Source organism: Otolemur garnettii, unplaced genomic scaffold, assembly GCF_000181295.1.
Source record: "Otolemur garnettii isolate 467f Iridium unplaced genomic scaffold, OtoGar3 scaffold00008, whole genome shotgun sequence".
In the NCBI taxonomy this organism is placed as follows: Eukaryota; Metazoa; Chordata; class Mammalia; order Primates; family Galagidae; genus Otolemur; species Otolemur garnettii.
The window spans coordinates 15,991,354-16,005,956 of NW_003852403.1; the positions used below are offsets into that span (position 1 = coordinate 15,991,354).

Below are 14,603 nucleotides of genomic sequence, written 5' to 3' on the forward strand. Positions count from 1 at the left end.
AGACAGTCTTACTTTATTGCCCTCGGTAGAGTGCTATGGCATCACAGCTCACAGCAACCTCCAACTCCTGGGCTTAGGTGATTCTCTCACCTCAGCCTCCCGAGTAGCTGGGACTATAGGCGCCTGCCACAGTGCCCAGCTACTTTTTTGGTTGCAGTTTGGCCAGGGCTGGGTTCAAACCTGCCACCCTCAGTATATGGTACCAGCGCCCTACCTACTGAGCCACAGATGCCACCTCCAGGCCATGTTATACCATGCTAGGGGCCCATCTACCAGTTCTCTGCTACCTTTAGACCAAAAGCCAAGGTCTGGAGTGAACCAGAGGGACCAGTCTTCAAGCCTATGTTCAGACCCACTCCTACAAGAAAATCCTTCCATTGCAAGAAGAAGAATGCAGCCAAATGCTCTCCCCATCCTGACCTTAGGTGTCTTCTCTACCAGGCAGAGTTACCTTTGCTTTCCAGCATTTAGAGAAAATTCATCCACCAGTGTGTCATAGGGTGTTCTGATGTCATCCAGACACCCGTTGTCACCAAAGGCACCCCATTCCATGTTGATACACATTTGCCCCTCGGTCCCCTCCACCATCTCAATGTTCTTCATTTCTTCCATGTAGCAAGCATTGCTGCCAGTCCCTGAGACATACAAGGGAACAATGAACGGGTGTGTGTGTATGTGTGTGACGCCACGTGGGGGGTCCTGCACCTGGGCCTGGGGTCTGGGGCTCGGGATTCCATAGGTAAGGGAATGTTTTGTAAATGAAAAAAATAATAGTTTTGCTTTCTCAAAGTTTTCCAGGACAATGAAATATAAACAGAGAATCTGAGTTAAATGACCCAAGAGTGCATTTGATTCATTTACTTTATACCAAAAGCATCATGTTTACCTGACTAGAGAGAGCTATATTTATTTTAATAGAAGATGGTCTTAAAATAAAGGACTGTTATCTTCAATGGCAGAATTTCAGACAATATTCAGATTGGAAGAAAAAAATATGTATTTTTTTTCCATGCACACAGATCTTTTCTAAAGCAATGGTTCCTCATTTTTTAGCCTTTTTAGTATTACAGACTTAGGAAGGGCCATTTCTCTGGGCATACTCATGAACTGCACACATGAAACCCAGCATATGTTTTCCAGGGGCTGAGGAGCCTCTGATTTCCATTCCTGTGCTCCCTAGAGCAGGGTTATACAAAGTGGGGCTCACCAAGAACCAGGGCAGGGCCATGAACTGTCTGCTGACCCAGTTCATGGGGAGCTGAGAGAAAGCTTCTGAAACTTTCAAAACCCTCTCAGTTACCATGACATCCAAGCTTGAGATCACTGCCTTGTCTCACTCAATAGATAGGGGAGTACTGTCCACCCGTCCTAGGTGGGAGGTAGGTGAATGTTCATCAGAGGAAAACAAAGAAAGACATGCCCCCTAAAGAAATTCAAATAGGATTAAAAGATTGTAACTGAATTATTTTTGTTTTCTCAGCTCCCTTTCTTCGATGGTTAAAACTGAGAGAAGAGGCTGGGTACAGTGGCTCATGCCTATAATCCTTGCACTCTGAAAGGCCCAGGAGGCAAATTGCCCTGAGCTCACAGGCTCTAGACCAGCCTGAGCAAAAGTAAGACCCATCTCTGAAAACAAACAAACAAAAAAAAATAGCTGGGCACTGTGGTGGTGCCTGTAGTCCCAGCTACTTGGGAGACTGAGATTGCTCGCTTGAGCCCAAGAGTTGGAGGTTGCTGTGAGCTATGATGCCATAGCACTCTACTGAGGGCAACAAAGTGAGATTCTGCCTCAAAAAAGAAAAACAACTGAGAGAAGAGGAACTCCAGAAACAGAAGCGGCTGGGGAAGGACAAAGAAGCCCCAAACATGTAAACCACACTTCCTGCTCATGGGAGTTCTGAGCAAAGATCCATTTACAGAGTAAAGAAAAGGTGACGTTGAATGTGGCTGGAGTCCACAGCGGGAACATCTCAACTGGGCGGGCCTGCCCTCCCAGGAGATGAGGAGAAAACTGCTGTGTCACTCTGGCTTGGCATCTCACACCTAAGCCCTTCCTAGACAGAGGAATGGGAGCGGCTAGGTGGAGAAAGTTTTGCAATGAAAGGAAAGAAAAGTCCAAAAGCAGGCCCCAAATAACCCTCCCAAGTTTCTTAAATTTCAACAGAAGCCAAAAGTGGTTTACCAATGAATGAAAAGGCTTCCTGGGACTTGCATGAGCTCAGGACAAGAGTGAGACCCCACCTCTACTAGAAAGAGAAAAATTGCCAGGTACTATGGCAGACACCTGTACTTCCAGCTACTTGCGAGGCTGAGGCAGGAGGATGGCTTGAGCCCAGGAGTCTGAGGTTGCTGTGAGCCAGGTTGAGGCCACAGCACTCTACCCAGGGTAACAGAGTGAGGCTCTGTCTCCTCCAAGTCTTTTGGGCACCAGGAGGACAGCCCACCCCAGCCTCATCCCAATCTATAGACATTCAACAAATGATCCAGTAGCGAGGGTGCCACTTCTCCCTGCCCAGAACAGGTAGAGCCTGTCAGTATCAGCTAAAACCTGTCCAGGGTCATTCCAACATCTGACAGAATTAACAGGATAAATGGTTGCCTCACAGACCAAATCAGTAGGCTTCAGGAATTACGTGCTCTCAAGGCCCAGCTCCTCCACGTATTTGGAATATAAGGGAACAATTTGCAGAGCCAACAGATAACCCCTGTCTGCAACCCTGTCTGAGGGCTGAGACCACTCACAAATAGTGGCTACTAAAGGTGAAATGAAGCCTAAGCCTGCCCTGGCCCTTTCCAGCTCTCAGCACAGTTAGGAGACGAGGGAGGTTTCTGTTTCCTTTCCAGCCTCAGACTCCCTGCTACAATACCTGCCCAGACCCCCTCCGTACAACCTCCAGAGAGCTGCCATGCTGTCCAGGCCATTGGACAGTAGGTACCCATTCCTATCCATTCAAGCCATGTGAGCTTTTTGGGACCTCATTCCTGAAGCTCAGTTCTTAATATTCTGATCACAATCAATGTGCAGCATTTTGGGGGTGTCAGGGAACAGAGAGTCCCCTGGAGAACTCTGTGGCCTCCATCCAGCACCAAACTCTGGATGTGGTCTGGGGATGGTATTAACAGACAGAGGCCCCACAGAGGACTGAGCTGCTGGGTCAAGGGCCCACAAAACAGGAAAACACCAGCCTTCCTTTCCCCAAGGAAAGACATCTTCCAGGACACTCACCTACAATGAGTCCAACCTCGCAGGTGGGCTCCTCATAAGCACAGGTCATCATGGTGCCCACCGTGTCGTTGACCACAGCCACCACGTCTAGGTCAAATTCCTTTGGAAAGAGGAACACACTTTTAAGATCGTGATCACCCTGCCCTAGCGTGAATCCTGCCAGTTCAGTCTGCTGCACAGTAGTCTAAGACAGTTTTCTTCCTAGCCTATGAGAGGGTGATAAATGCTCCTTCACTTCCTTCACCAGCTATCCTACCTATGTTACATATGGCATTGAGTACTGGAGGACACTGAGGAAAAGGGGCAATGTCCAAATAGCCCTTTCTCTGGGGAATTTAAATTACAATTTCTCAGAAGGCAAAATGGAAATATCAAATCCATTTCTCAAATTTTGCCCTTTAGAAACAGTCATGCAGGGGCACACAGGTACATGTACAAGAATATTTACTCCATGACTTGCAGGGGTCAGACAGAAGGAACAATCCAAATATAGATCAAAAGGGGCAATGCAAAGCACAGTTCAGGCACACGCTAGAATCCTGTGCAGCCAAGAAAGAGAATGAGATTGGCCTCTATGTAGTGACGAGACAAGATTTTATATTTGATGAAAAAAGCAAGGTGTAATGTTATATGCATGGTTTGAGTCCCATGTTTAAAAGGTGTGCATGTTTTGATAGATGCATGGAAAGCAAGCTGGAAGAATACACACTAACACTAATAGTTGCAGAATGAGCAAGAATAGATTAGCAGGCTTCTTTTTTTTTTTATTTTTTTTGAGACAGAACCTCAAGCTGTCCCCCTGGGTAGAGTGCTGTGGCATTACAGCTCACAGCAACCTCCAACTCCTGGGCTCAAGCGAGTCTCCTGCCTCAGCCTCCCAAGTAGCTGGGACCACAGGCGCCCGCCACAACGTCCGGCCATTTTCTTTGGTTGCAGCCGTCATTGTTGTTTGGTGGGTCCGGGCTGGGGATTCGAACCCACCACCTTAGGTGTACGTGGCTGGCACCTTAGCTGGTTGAGCTATAGGTGCCGAGCCAGCAGGCATCTTTTCAAGGAAATACCAGATGCTATCTACCACACCCCGCCAGGTGCAACCCAGGACCCTTTCACACATATGCATTTTAGCCTCCCTGACTATCTAGATTATCTGTCTGTTCTTCAGATCGTCTTTTGAACTGTTGTTTCTTAAAAAAAAAAAATTTCCCTCACTAATTAATGAGTTAAATGAAATCTTTGGAATTTTCCATTTTATATTTTTTTCAATGCTCCCCAGCCAAAGACCACAAGAAATCCACCTGTGGTTGAACAAAGCAGGGCTTACTGACTCCCTGCAATGCAGGAGAACACACCCCATGACACCTCTCAGGAAGTACTAGAAAGGAACTATTAAAGAACTTGGATTAATGAGGCAAGAGAATTGCTTAAGCCCAAGGGGTTGGAGGTTGCTATGAGCTGTGATGCCACAGCACTCTACCCAGGGTGACAGAGTGACACTTTATCTCAACAATTAAAAAAAAAAAAAGAAATTTTGGGTTGATTCCTGTAACATAGTGGTTACGGCGCCAGCCACATACACCAAGGCTGGCGGGTTCAAACCTGGCTCAGACCAGCTAAATAACAATGACAACTGCAACAAGAAATAGTCAGGTGTTGTGGCGACTGCCTATAGTCCCAGCTACTTGGGAGGCTGAGGCAAGAGAATCACTTAAGCCCAAGAGTTTGAGGTTGCTGTGAGCGGTGATGCCACAGTACTCTCCATACTGTGAAACTCTGTCTCAAAAAAAAAAAAAAAAGAAAGAACTTGGGTCTGTGTTGTGGTTTGGGCAAAAGTTTAAAGAAGCTCTTTAAACAAGCAAAGAGGACTGGATGCTGCCAGGAACCCGGAAATCAGGGGCAAGTCTATAATTACGTTCCAAGTTCTGACATGATTATGGAGTGGTCTCACTCTTGTCTAAATCAATCATGGTCTGTGTCTGTGTCTGATATTTACATGCTGTACAATGTTTGTGAATTCTGTGAAATTTTTTGTGTTCAACAGAACACCAAGGGCTACTGACAGTTCGAGGCTGGGCATGGATCTCAAGGTCCGTGTCTTTCTTCAATTTCTGTGAGAGTCATAACTTTAAATTTCTTTTTAAAACACACACACAAAAATCCTTTAACAATCCCAAACTATGAACCCTGGTTTTATTGCCAGCAGTTAAGAGAGAAAATAGGGAGCTTTTATTATGCAGGCCACGTATTTCTGTATTTGAATCCTTAACAACATGCAAGTTTTTATAACCAAACAAAAAACAGTAAAGATTTTTTAAAACATTCTTTTAATAGTTACCTCTCTCCTTTTTACCGCATCCCTTAGTAAGGTGGCTACATCGTGCCCCACGCAGTCAGTTGCCTTAAAACCCTTTGTCCAGGTGATCAAGATTCCCTGAAATAAGAAAGGAACCAGAAGAGTCCTCTGTAATTAACGTCTGGGGGCAGAATACAAAATTTCACACCTTCCCTTCTGAGTCAACAACTGCTAAGGACTTGTAACATTTGCCGTACAAACCAATAACATATCAAGAGAGCGCTCCAGGCCTGACCCCCTCCTCACTGTCTCCAAGGGCATTTGAAATAATCCCTATTTCACAGATGGAAAGGACAAAGCACACAAGGTTAATAGCTATGTCTACATTGGGCTGCTCCTGGTATAACCAACTAGCTCCCCTGAAGAAGAGGGTGCTGACACCATAACCAAAGTAATATAAGATTTCAGGAACACTGTCAACCTTCCTAAGGCCGTGAACCTTTAATACTGTTAAAAGTGGTCACAACCCACAGGTTGCGATCCGCTGACCTAAAGTAAATTTCCGGTTTCATCAGACTGAAGTTAAAACACTTGCTGGGAAAAATGCCGCAAGTGTGTGCTCACTAGGATGAATAGAAGTATAAGCAAACTGGTTAAAAAAAAAAAAATCACTGGATGTTTAAAAACATCCAAAAAACCATGTTTATATAGATCCAATTGTTGAGATCTGAAAGGGCTCTGGAGGAAAGAAGTTCCAAGTCAGCAACATGACTGGATAAACTGGTTTACCCAGGCAGGTGGCCCTCCCTAGCTCCTAGAGTGCTTGCTGCTAAGTAAGCCTTAAATCCCAGCCTAAGGCCACCTCCAGGGCCTCCACCCTAGCAGCTCCAGTGGCACACAGAGCTCCCTGCAGCTCTTCCAACAGCACAGGCTCTGTCTTGCTTCCCAAACTCTGCCCTGTCACCATGACTCTGCACCAACATGGGTTCCTCCTGCCCCCCAGCCCTTAGCCACTCACTGCTGGAGATAAACAACTAAGGACTGAGCTCTCCCACTAAACTGTGGGCGCCCAGGGGATGGCAGCTATAAACTGCAGCACTAAGCCCAGCACTCAGTGCTCAGCACTCAGCAGGCGCTCACATCTGATCTTGGGCCCTGTCTCATGCCATTTACCAAACAGACACTTATCTCCTCTGATTGGACACTATGTGAGAGCGTGTGGGGATACAGGTGGTTGCTCAGGGAGTATAATACTAGCAAAAAAAGAAAATCAGAGTCACTAATAACTGAGTAGGCTGTGCCATAATCAAGGGAACCATCAAAAAAACAGGGAACAGGCTCGGCGCCTGTGGCTCAAGTGGCTAAGGCGCCAGCCACATACCCCTAAGGTGGGGTATTTGAATCCAGCCCTGGCCCGTCAAACGACAATGACAGCTGCAACCAAAAAATAGCCAGGCATTATAGCGGGCGCCTGTGGTCCCAGCTACTTGGGAGGCTGAGGCAGGAGACTCGCTTAAGCCCAGGAGTTGGAGGTTGCTGTGAGCTGTGATGTCACGGCACTCTACCCAGAGGGACAGCTTGAGGTTCTGTCTCAAAAACAAAAACAAAAACAAAAAAAAACCCAAGGAACACAGAAGAGGATGAGGTTCTTTTTGCCTGGAGGAACAGAGGCTTTCCCAAAGAGGCAAGTGCTTTCAAAGATAGAAGAGTAAACAGCCGGGTCAACCCACTGGGAGCCAGCCCTTCCTGGCCACAGGCGAGTCAGTGTTGCCCCTGGACTGATGCCTGGGAGAAAGGCACTCACCGCATCCAGACTGGTCTGCTTGCAGGGAAATGAGAATGTGAAGCCCAAAGGCATCTTGGGGCCTTTGATCCCCATGTAGTCCAGGAAGTCAGAGATGCAGGAGACGATGTGATCAAACAGCTGCAAGAGAAAAGAAAGAACTACCCATGCTCTCTGTGGCTTCAGACTGCACATGTACAAGTGTGCACCCATACATAAACACGCATGTGCAGACACACGCCTGACACACACAGAGCAACCCTCCCGCCAAGATCTCTCCTATCATTGGAACATTATAAGCCATGCACAGCTGAGAGTGCCTGATGCTCTGTGGCCATAAGGACACAAATGCATAGCCGGGGATCACAAGGAGGATTCTGGTCATCACATGCCACAAATGCTACTCACCTCTTCCCCAGTGCCCTGCATGATTTCAATGGGAATGGCATAGATCTTGTTGTGCATTTCCACCGTTCTCTTTTTCCCACTACGGATTTTCACCAGCAGGACGCGGAAATTTGTTCCTCCAAGATCCAGGGCCAAGAAGTCACCATGCTCTGTCCCAGTCAAGAACATAAAGAATGTCAAAGACAGCTAAGTGCTTCTTGGCAGCCAGTAGCTCCAAGACTCCAGACCTTCCAGGGGAGAACTCATCCAAAATGGGTATCTTGGCTCGGCGCCTATAGCTCAACCGGCTAAGGCGCCAGCCACGTACACCTAAGGTGGCGGGTTCGAATCCCCAGCCCGGACCCGCCAAAACAACGCTGATGGCTGCAACCAAAAAATGGCCGGGCGTTGTGGCGGGCGCCTGTGGTCCCAGCTACTTGGGAGGCGGAGGCAGGAGACTCGCTTGAGCCCAGGAGTTGGAGGTTGCTGTGAGCTGTAATGCCACGGCACTCTACCCAGGGGGACAGCTTGAGGCTCTGTCTCAAAAAAAAAAAAAAAAAACAAAATGGGTATCTTATGCCCAATACAGGGGGCAGCTGTGACTCCTGCCTCTAGTACACAGCACAGGTGCAGAGGAGGGGATGGCCCTGGGTCACCAACCACAAAGGCCCCCGGGGTGAACTATCACCATAAACAGACATCATCATGGTTACTAAAAAGCCTAGCAACAATGCCCTGGTTTTAAGAATAAACCTCGCATAAAAATAATTTATGTCAATGTGTAAAGTATTTGCAAAAATGGCTACAATCACCCCCTTCCCTGTACCTGTTCTTCGTTGCAATACATCTATGCAATTCCTCTTCCCAAACAGACCAAAAGATGACCCCTACTGCTAACCGCCAGACATGTGAAGGAGGCTGCCTGAGAGCAGTTTCCAGCTGACCCACCAGCTGACTGCAGATGCAGGAAAGAGTCCAGCAGACGTCAGCCAAGCCCAGCCCTGAAGAGCTTTAGAACCATCCAGCTAACCCATAGACACATAAGCAGTAATAAATGATGGTTGTTTTAAGACACTCTAAGTTTGAGAGTGGTTTACAATGCACATCGCACATATTCCTATCATAAATATTCATTACTCCAGGGGCTTGCCCCCAAACCTCTTCAGATGGCCACTGTGCTCAGCTCCAAGGAAAACCACTAAGGTTAGCATTTAAGTAGAATGTCCCCGTCCACTACACATGCCCTATCAGGATTTAAGAAGGGCACATTGGGTGTTTATCCTTCTGCTGGTTTATTATGTTTATGAGAGAAACTATTCAGTGCTGTGCCATTTGCCCAGCTTCATTCTTCCAAGAACACTTTCTAATTCTGAGCAGGGCAACAGATAACATCTACCTGGGAGGTCCAACCAGGAGGATTTAGCCCCAAGTCTCTCTCTCACACACACACACACCAGTGGTAAAAACAGAAAACAGGTCTGAGTGAGTTTCCAGCTCTTGCAAAATCATGCACCAGAAAACAAAACCTCCACCCAGCCCTGCTGCAACTTGGTCCCTAAAATGAGCAGGAGGCATGTCAGCCCCCAACAGGCCCTCACCGGACCCATCTGGAGTGCTCCGTACGAAGGAGGGCAGCATCTTGACTACGGCCTTGTCGTGTGTCTCCTTCCTCAGCCCCATCTCCATCTCGACCCGCATCCTCCTCTTCACCTCCAGCAGCATCTCTTTGGTAAGGTGGAAGTGAGCCAGGGTCTCCTCTATCTGCCGGTGCTGCTCGGCCAAGCGGTAGGCCACTGCCGTCACCATGGCGGCTCCCTTGCCGCTGCCACTCTCCGAGAGAAGAAAACGCACATCGGAGTCTGGCACCAAGCGCCTCAGAGTCTTGTGGAATCGCCGAGAATACCTAGGGGTGAGGGGAGACATGCCATGACAGCCGGATGAGCACCTGCTGGTGACCTCTCCCCACCTTTCTTCCTCTATTCTTTAACTCGATTTAACACATGCCCTATCAGGATTTAAGAAGGGCACATTGGGTGTTTATCCTTCAAGTAGTGTGGAAAACCACACTACTTTGTTTCATCACACCAGTCACAAACAGCCACTGTAGAAAAGTTAGCAAATGCAGACAGGCAGAGGGAAAGATGAAATTGCCCACAACTGCACATTTCAAAAGAGGATTCTCATTATTACATGAGAATGGAATACAAAAAATGCAAGATTTTGTTCTTCACCATGGAAAGAAGATATAGCATAGAGGTCAAAAGCACAGTGCTAAAAGTCAGATCTCAAAGCCAAGGGCAAGCACCACCACTTCCAAGTCAGATGACCTTGAAAGAAATGAGGATCTCAATATATAATGACTGTGATGTGGAAGGAACTAAATGCACTAATAAAATACTTAGATTAATAACTGGAACGAAGAAGCGTGCCATAAAAAACTGCTCTTGTTTTTTATTTTCACTTGGCTCTTTCCCTCTCCCTCAAAAGTCTGGATGTTTCTTAGTGGCTAAAAGAGGCCTTGAGGACAGGACTTGTACAGAAGGACAGTATGGAAGGCTGCCTGCCCAAGGAAACAGGAAGAACAGTTCCCCAAAATATTGACAGTGGTCAACTCCAAGGGTCAAACTTTTTGTTAAAGTTTCTACACTGAGTATACATTATAAATGAAAAACATTTAATCAGTTATTTTTCCAAATGTGATATCACAGACAAAAAAAGAGTCCTAGAGAAGGCTGGTAGAGACAGCTGCATGACAATAGGAATGTACCTAACACCCCTGAACTGTATACTTAAAAATGGTTAAGATGGTTGTTTTTATCTATTTTACCACTTTTTTTTTTTTTTGCAGTTTTTGGCTGCGGCCAGGTTTGAATCTACCACCTCCGGCATATGGGGCCTGCACCCTACTCCTTGAGCCACAGGCACTGCCCTATTTTACCACAATTTTTAAAAAATTTTAAAGTGATGTTGCAATTCCTACACTTTTCTGTCCAAATAGTGGCCAAGAAATTCCAAAATTAAGGAAAAAATGACTAATGAAATGGCTTCATCATCAAAAATGTTATGAATATTTTAAAAATATTTTTTAAAATGACAAAATTAGGCTCAGTGTCCGCAGCTCAGTGATTAGGGCACCAGCCACATGCACAGGGGCTGGTTCGTATGAACCTGGCTCAGGCCTTCTAAACCATGACAACAAAAAAAAAATAGCCGAGTGTTGTGTCGGGTGCCTGTAGTCCCAGCTATGTGGGAAGCTGAGGCAAGAAAATCACTTAAGCCCAAGAGTTTGAGGTTGCTGTGAGCTGTGACACCACAGCACTCTACTGAGGACAACATAGTGAGACTCTGTCTCACAAATAAATAAATAACACAATTAGGAACTTGGCAGATAACATTATCTAACTAACTTAAACCTGAACCCCTCTGAGCAACACAGCTGGGCATGAAGGTGTAGTCTCTGCAAGGCACTTTGCATGTATAGCAGGGAAAACCTGAGGTCCTGTACAAAAAAAATCATAGGCAATTGTCATTAAAACTTATTTTTTCTTTTTTTGGAGGAGAGAGATTCTCACTATGTCTTGCTCAGACTGGAATCCCATGCACTCAGCCTAGCTCACTACAACCTCAAACTCTTAAACTCAGGTTGATCCTCTTGCCTCAGTCTCCCAAGCAGCTGGGACAACAGGCAACCTCCATGATACCCAGCTGGTTTTTCTGTTAGTAGAGACGGGAGTCTTGTTCTTCCTCAGGCTGGTCTCGAACTCCTAAGCTCAGGGGATCCACCCACCGTAGCCTCCCAGAGTGGTAGGATTACACATGTGAGCCACTGCACCTGGCTTCATTAAAACTTACTAAGTAAAGGGCAGTGCCTATGGCTCAGTGGGTAGGGTGCCAGCCCCGTGTACCGAGGGTGGCAAGTTCAAACCCAGTCTCAGCCAAACGGCAACAACAAAAAAAATAGCCGGGCATTGTGTCGGGTGCCTGTAGTCCCAGCTACTCAGGAGGCTGAGGCAAGAGAATCGCCTAAGCCCAGGAGTTGGAGGTTGCTATGAGCAGTGTGATGCCATGGCACTCTACCGAGGGCGATAAAGTGAGACTGTCTCTAAAAAAAAGAACTTACTAAGTAAAGATTTAGAATTTACCTTTGGCCTTTTTAAAAGGTATGAACCATGTTCTTACTGGCCAAGGGGGCTTCTAACACAGATCAGCCAGCACAGGGGACCATCCAGGGGACCAGAACCCAGCATGACAAAGCAGCCCCTCCTCAGCAACGGGGACTATTTACAACTCACATTGTGCTGGCTCTCAGATACCAAACAAGAACACGTTGCCCATTAAAAATAATGTCTGAAGGTTTGGAGGATTTTAACAGGAGCTTCTGAAACAGAAACGTGAGTACTGCACCCATAACCCAAGCTATAATGAGGATGAAGGTCCTCTAGATTAAATGTAGACAAGATACAGACATATTCCACCCAGAGGTCCTGGCAGCTACAGAAGTCTCTGATACATCCTCTGAAAATGTGAGATGATGGCGGAGGACAGAAGCAACACAGGTAGGATCAGCTGAGGGCAGGTGGTGCTTCCCAAACAGGCAAGTATTAACTTTTCTGCCCAGAACTAGCCCCTGTCTTAGCTACCAAAAAACCTTCGATGGGTGCCAAAGTCTGACCTCTGGAGAAGGTCCCTCCCCCCCGATGGGTGTGAAGTACCAATGACAGAAAAGGGCAGACTCACTGTGGGTGCGTCTTGTAAAGAGACCCGTCAACACCAACCGTGGTCCGCAGCCTGGGCGAGCCCTTGTTTTCGCGCAGGCGGCTCAGGATGGCGCCTAGTGTAGCAGCCACCAGGTTGGCCGAGCGAAATGAGACAATGGTGCACACGTGCTGGACTGAGATGCAGTCATCATCGGAAGGCTCCACTCCCAGGCGGGTGAGGATTTCCCTGGCATTATGGATGCCTTCTTTATTCCTGTGAGGGGAGGGGCCAATATTTAAGGACCACATGGGGCAGTGCAAAGCATTAAGGTGTGACGGTACCTGGGAAGGCACATGGAGAGAGTGAGAAGCAAGACCACGCGGGCTCAGCTCACGCCTGTAGCTCAGTGGTTATGGTGTCAGCCATGTACGTTCACCGGGTCTGGCAGGTTCCAGCCCAGCCTGGGCCTGCCAAACAGCAATTACTGCTATAGCAAGGAAATGGCCGGGCATTGTGGCTGGCGCCTGAGGTCCCAGCTGCCTGGGGGACTGAGGCGGGAGACTTGCTTGAGCCCGAGAGTTTGAGGTTGCTATGAGCTGTTGCACTCTGCCAAGAGAGACATAATGAGACTCTCTCAAAAAAAAAAAAAAAAAGACTATGCAGCCTCTGAGCAGAGGAGAAACAACTACTTCTACCCAGCCACCAGTACTTGTGCCCTCCTGCTGGTGGGGTCTGTGAGTCGCCTGGAGGGTTAACACACTCTTCCTTGATGTTTCTTAGTCAAATTTTATTTTCTATATATATGTTTTATATGACTCCTGTTGGACTCCTTCTGAGGTACTTTATAATTCTGTTACTATTATAGATGATGTCTTTAAAATATATACATGTAGGGAAAATATGTGATGCCTGGCCAGCACAAAAGGGCTGGAGAGCGCCCGCGGGTCTCGAACCGGCTCTGCCAGATGCAGAGGATCGAAAGCAATGCACCGTCGAAGGAACCGCTGAGCTAAAGCCAGCCCGGGTGCAATCCTGGGGTTGTATTTCCTTGACTGGTGAGAATGACCTACGTCACAAGGGGTGAGTCACGGGATGGGTGTTCCTGATGACTCAGCGCCCGGACTACCCAATCCATTTTCCCCTGAAGACACTGGAGGGCGCCCATCTGGGGACACACAGCAGTGAGGACTCGGGCTTCCCACTTCCCCACAGGGTGCTCTTCTGCAGTTGTAGCCCAGCTGGTTCTCTCCTACTCAGCAGCCGTGGGTCCTGCCTCCCGCCCCAACCTCAACCTCTGAGCTCCCCAACAACCACGCAGGGGCGCACAGTGATCACATCAACTTTCACAGCTAGTGCCTGGGGCAGCAGAATGGAAGATGCAAATTGTACAAATTGTATTTCAGACTCTAGCCTTGGAACTTAGCTGCTAAACCAGATAAACCTCTCCCAGATATTATTTAAGTTTAAAAATCACTTCCTCTGTGCCATTTTTAAAACGTATTGCTTTTTTTTTTTTGAGACAGAGCCTCAAGCTGTCCCCCTGGATAGAGTGCCATGGCATCTCGGCTCACAGCAACCTCCAACTTCTGGGTTCAAGCAAGTCTCCTTGCCTCAGCTTCCCAAGTAGCTGGGAGCACAGGCGCCCACCACAATGCCCGGCTATTTTTTGGCTGCAGCCAGTCATTGTTGTTTGGCGGGCCCAGGTTGGATTTGAACTCGCCACCTTGGGTGTACGTGGCTGGCGTCTTAGCCACTTAAGCCACAGGCACAAAGCCATAACTGCCTTTTATATCTCATCTCCAGACATCTTTCTAACTTCTCCTGTTATTCATTTGTCTGTATATAATTTTGGAGGTGATCCATATAGACATTTACCATTTGCAGATAATGACAGTTTCAATTCTTTTTTGATCTTTATATATTTCTTTCTTTTCATTTTTTTAAAACACTGGCCAAGACTCCAATACAGGCTCGGCGCCTGTGGCTCAAGTGGCTAAGGCGCCAGCCACGTACACCCAAGGTGGCGGGTTCGAATCTAGCCCGGGCCCGCCAAACAACAATGACGGCTGCAACCAAAAAATAGCCGGGTGTTGTGGCAGGCGCCTGTGGTCCCAGCTACTTGGAAGGCAGAGGCAGAAGACTCGCTTGAGCCCAGGAGCTGGAGGTTGCTGTGAGCTGAGATGCCACGGCACTCTACCCAGGGGGACAGCTTGAGGCTC

The 14,603-nt window shown here is 47.5% G+C and overlaps 1 protein-coding gene across 1 annotated transcript in view; it reads right to left on the minus strand.

The window, feature by feature from the left end:
• The window catches only part of HK1 (hexokinase 1), an 80,697-nt gene that overhangs the window by 7,465 nt on the left and 58,629 nt on the right, over positions 1 to 14,603 (minus strand). The window contains exons 9-15 of the mRNA XM_012801398.2: positions 12,424 to 12,657; positions 9,285 to 9,589; positions 7,708 to 7,856; positions 7,321 to 7,440; positions 5,559 to 5,654; positions 3,227 to 3,326; positions 452 to 635 (exon numbers count right to left, since the gene is read on the minus strand). Coding sequence (XP_012656852.1) covers positions 452 to 635; positions 3,227 to 3,326; positions 5,559 to 5,654; positions 7,321 to 7,440; positions 7,708 to 7,856; positions 9,285 to 9,589; positions 12,424 to 12,657 — 1,188 coding nt within the window. The remainder of the gene's footprint in view (positions 1 to 451; positions 636 to 3,226; positions 3,327 to 5,558; positions 5,655 to 7,320; positions 7,441 to 7,707; positions 7,857 to 9,284; positions 9,590 to 12,423; positions 12,658 to 14,603) is intronic.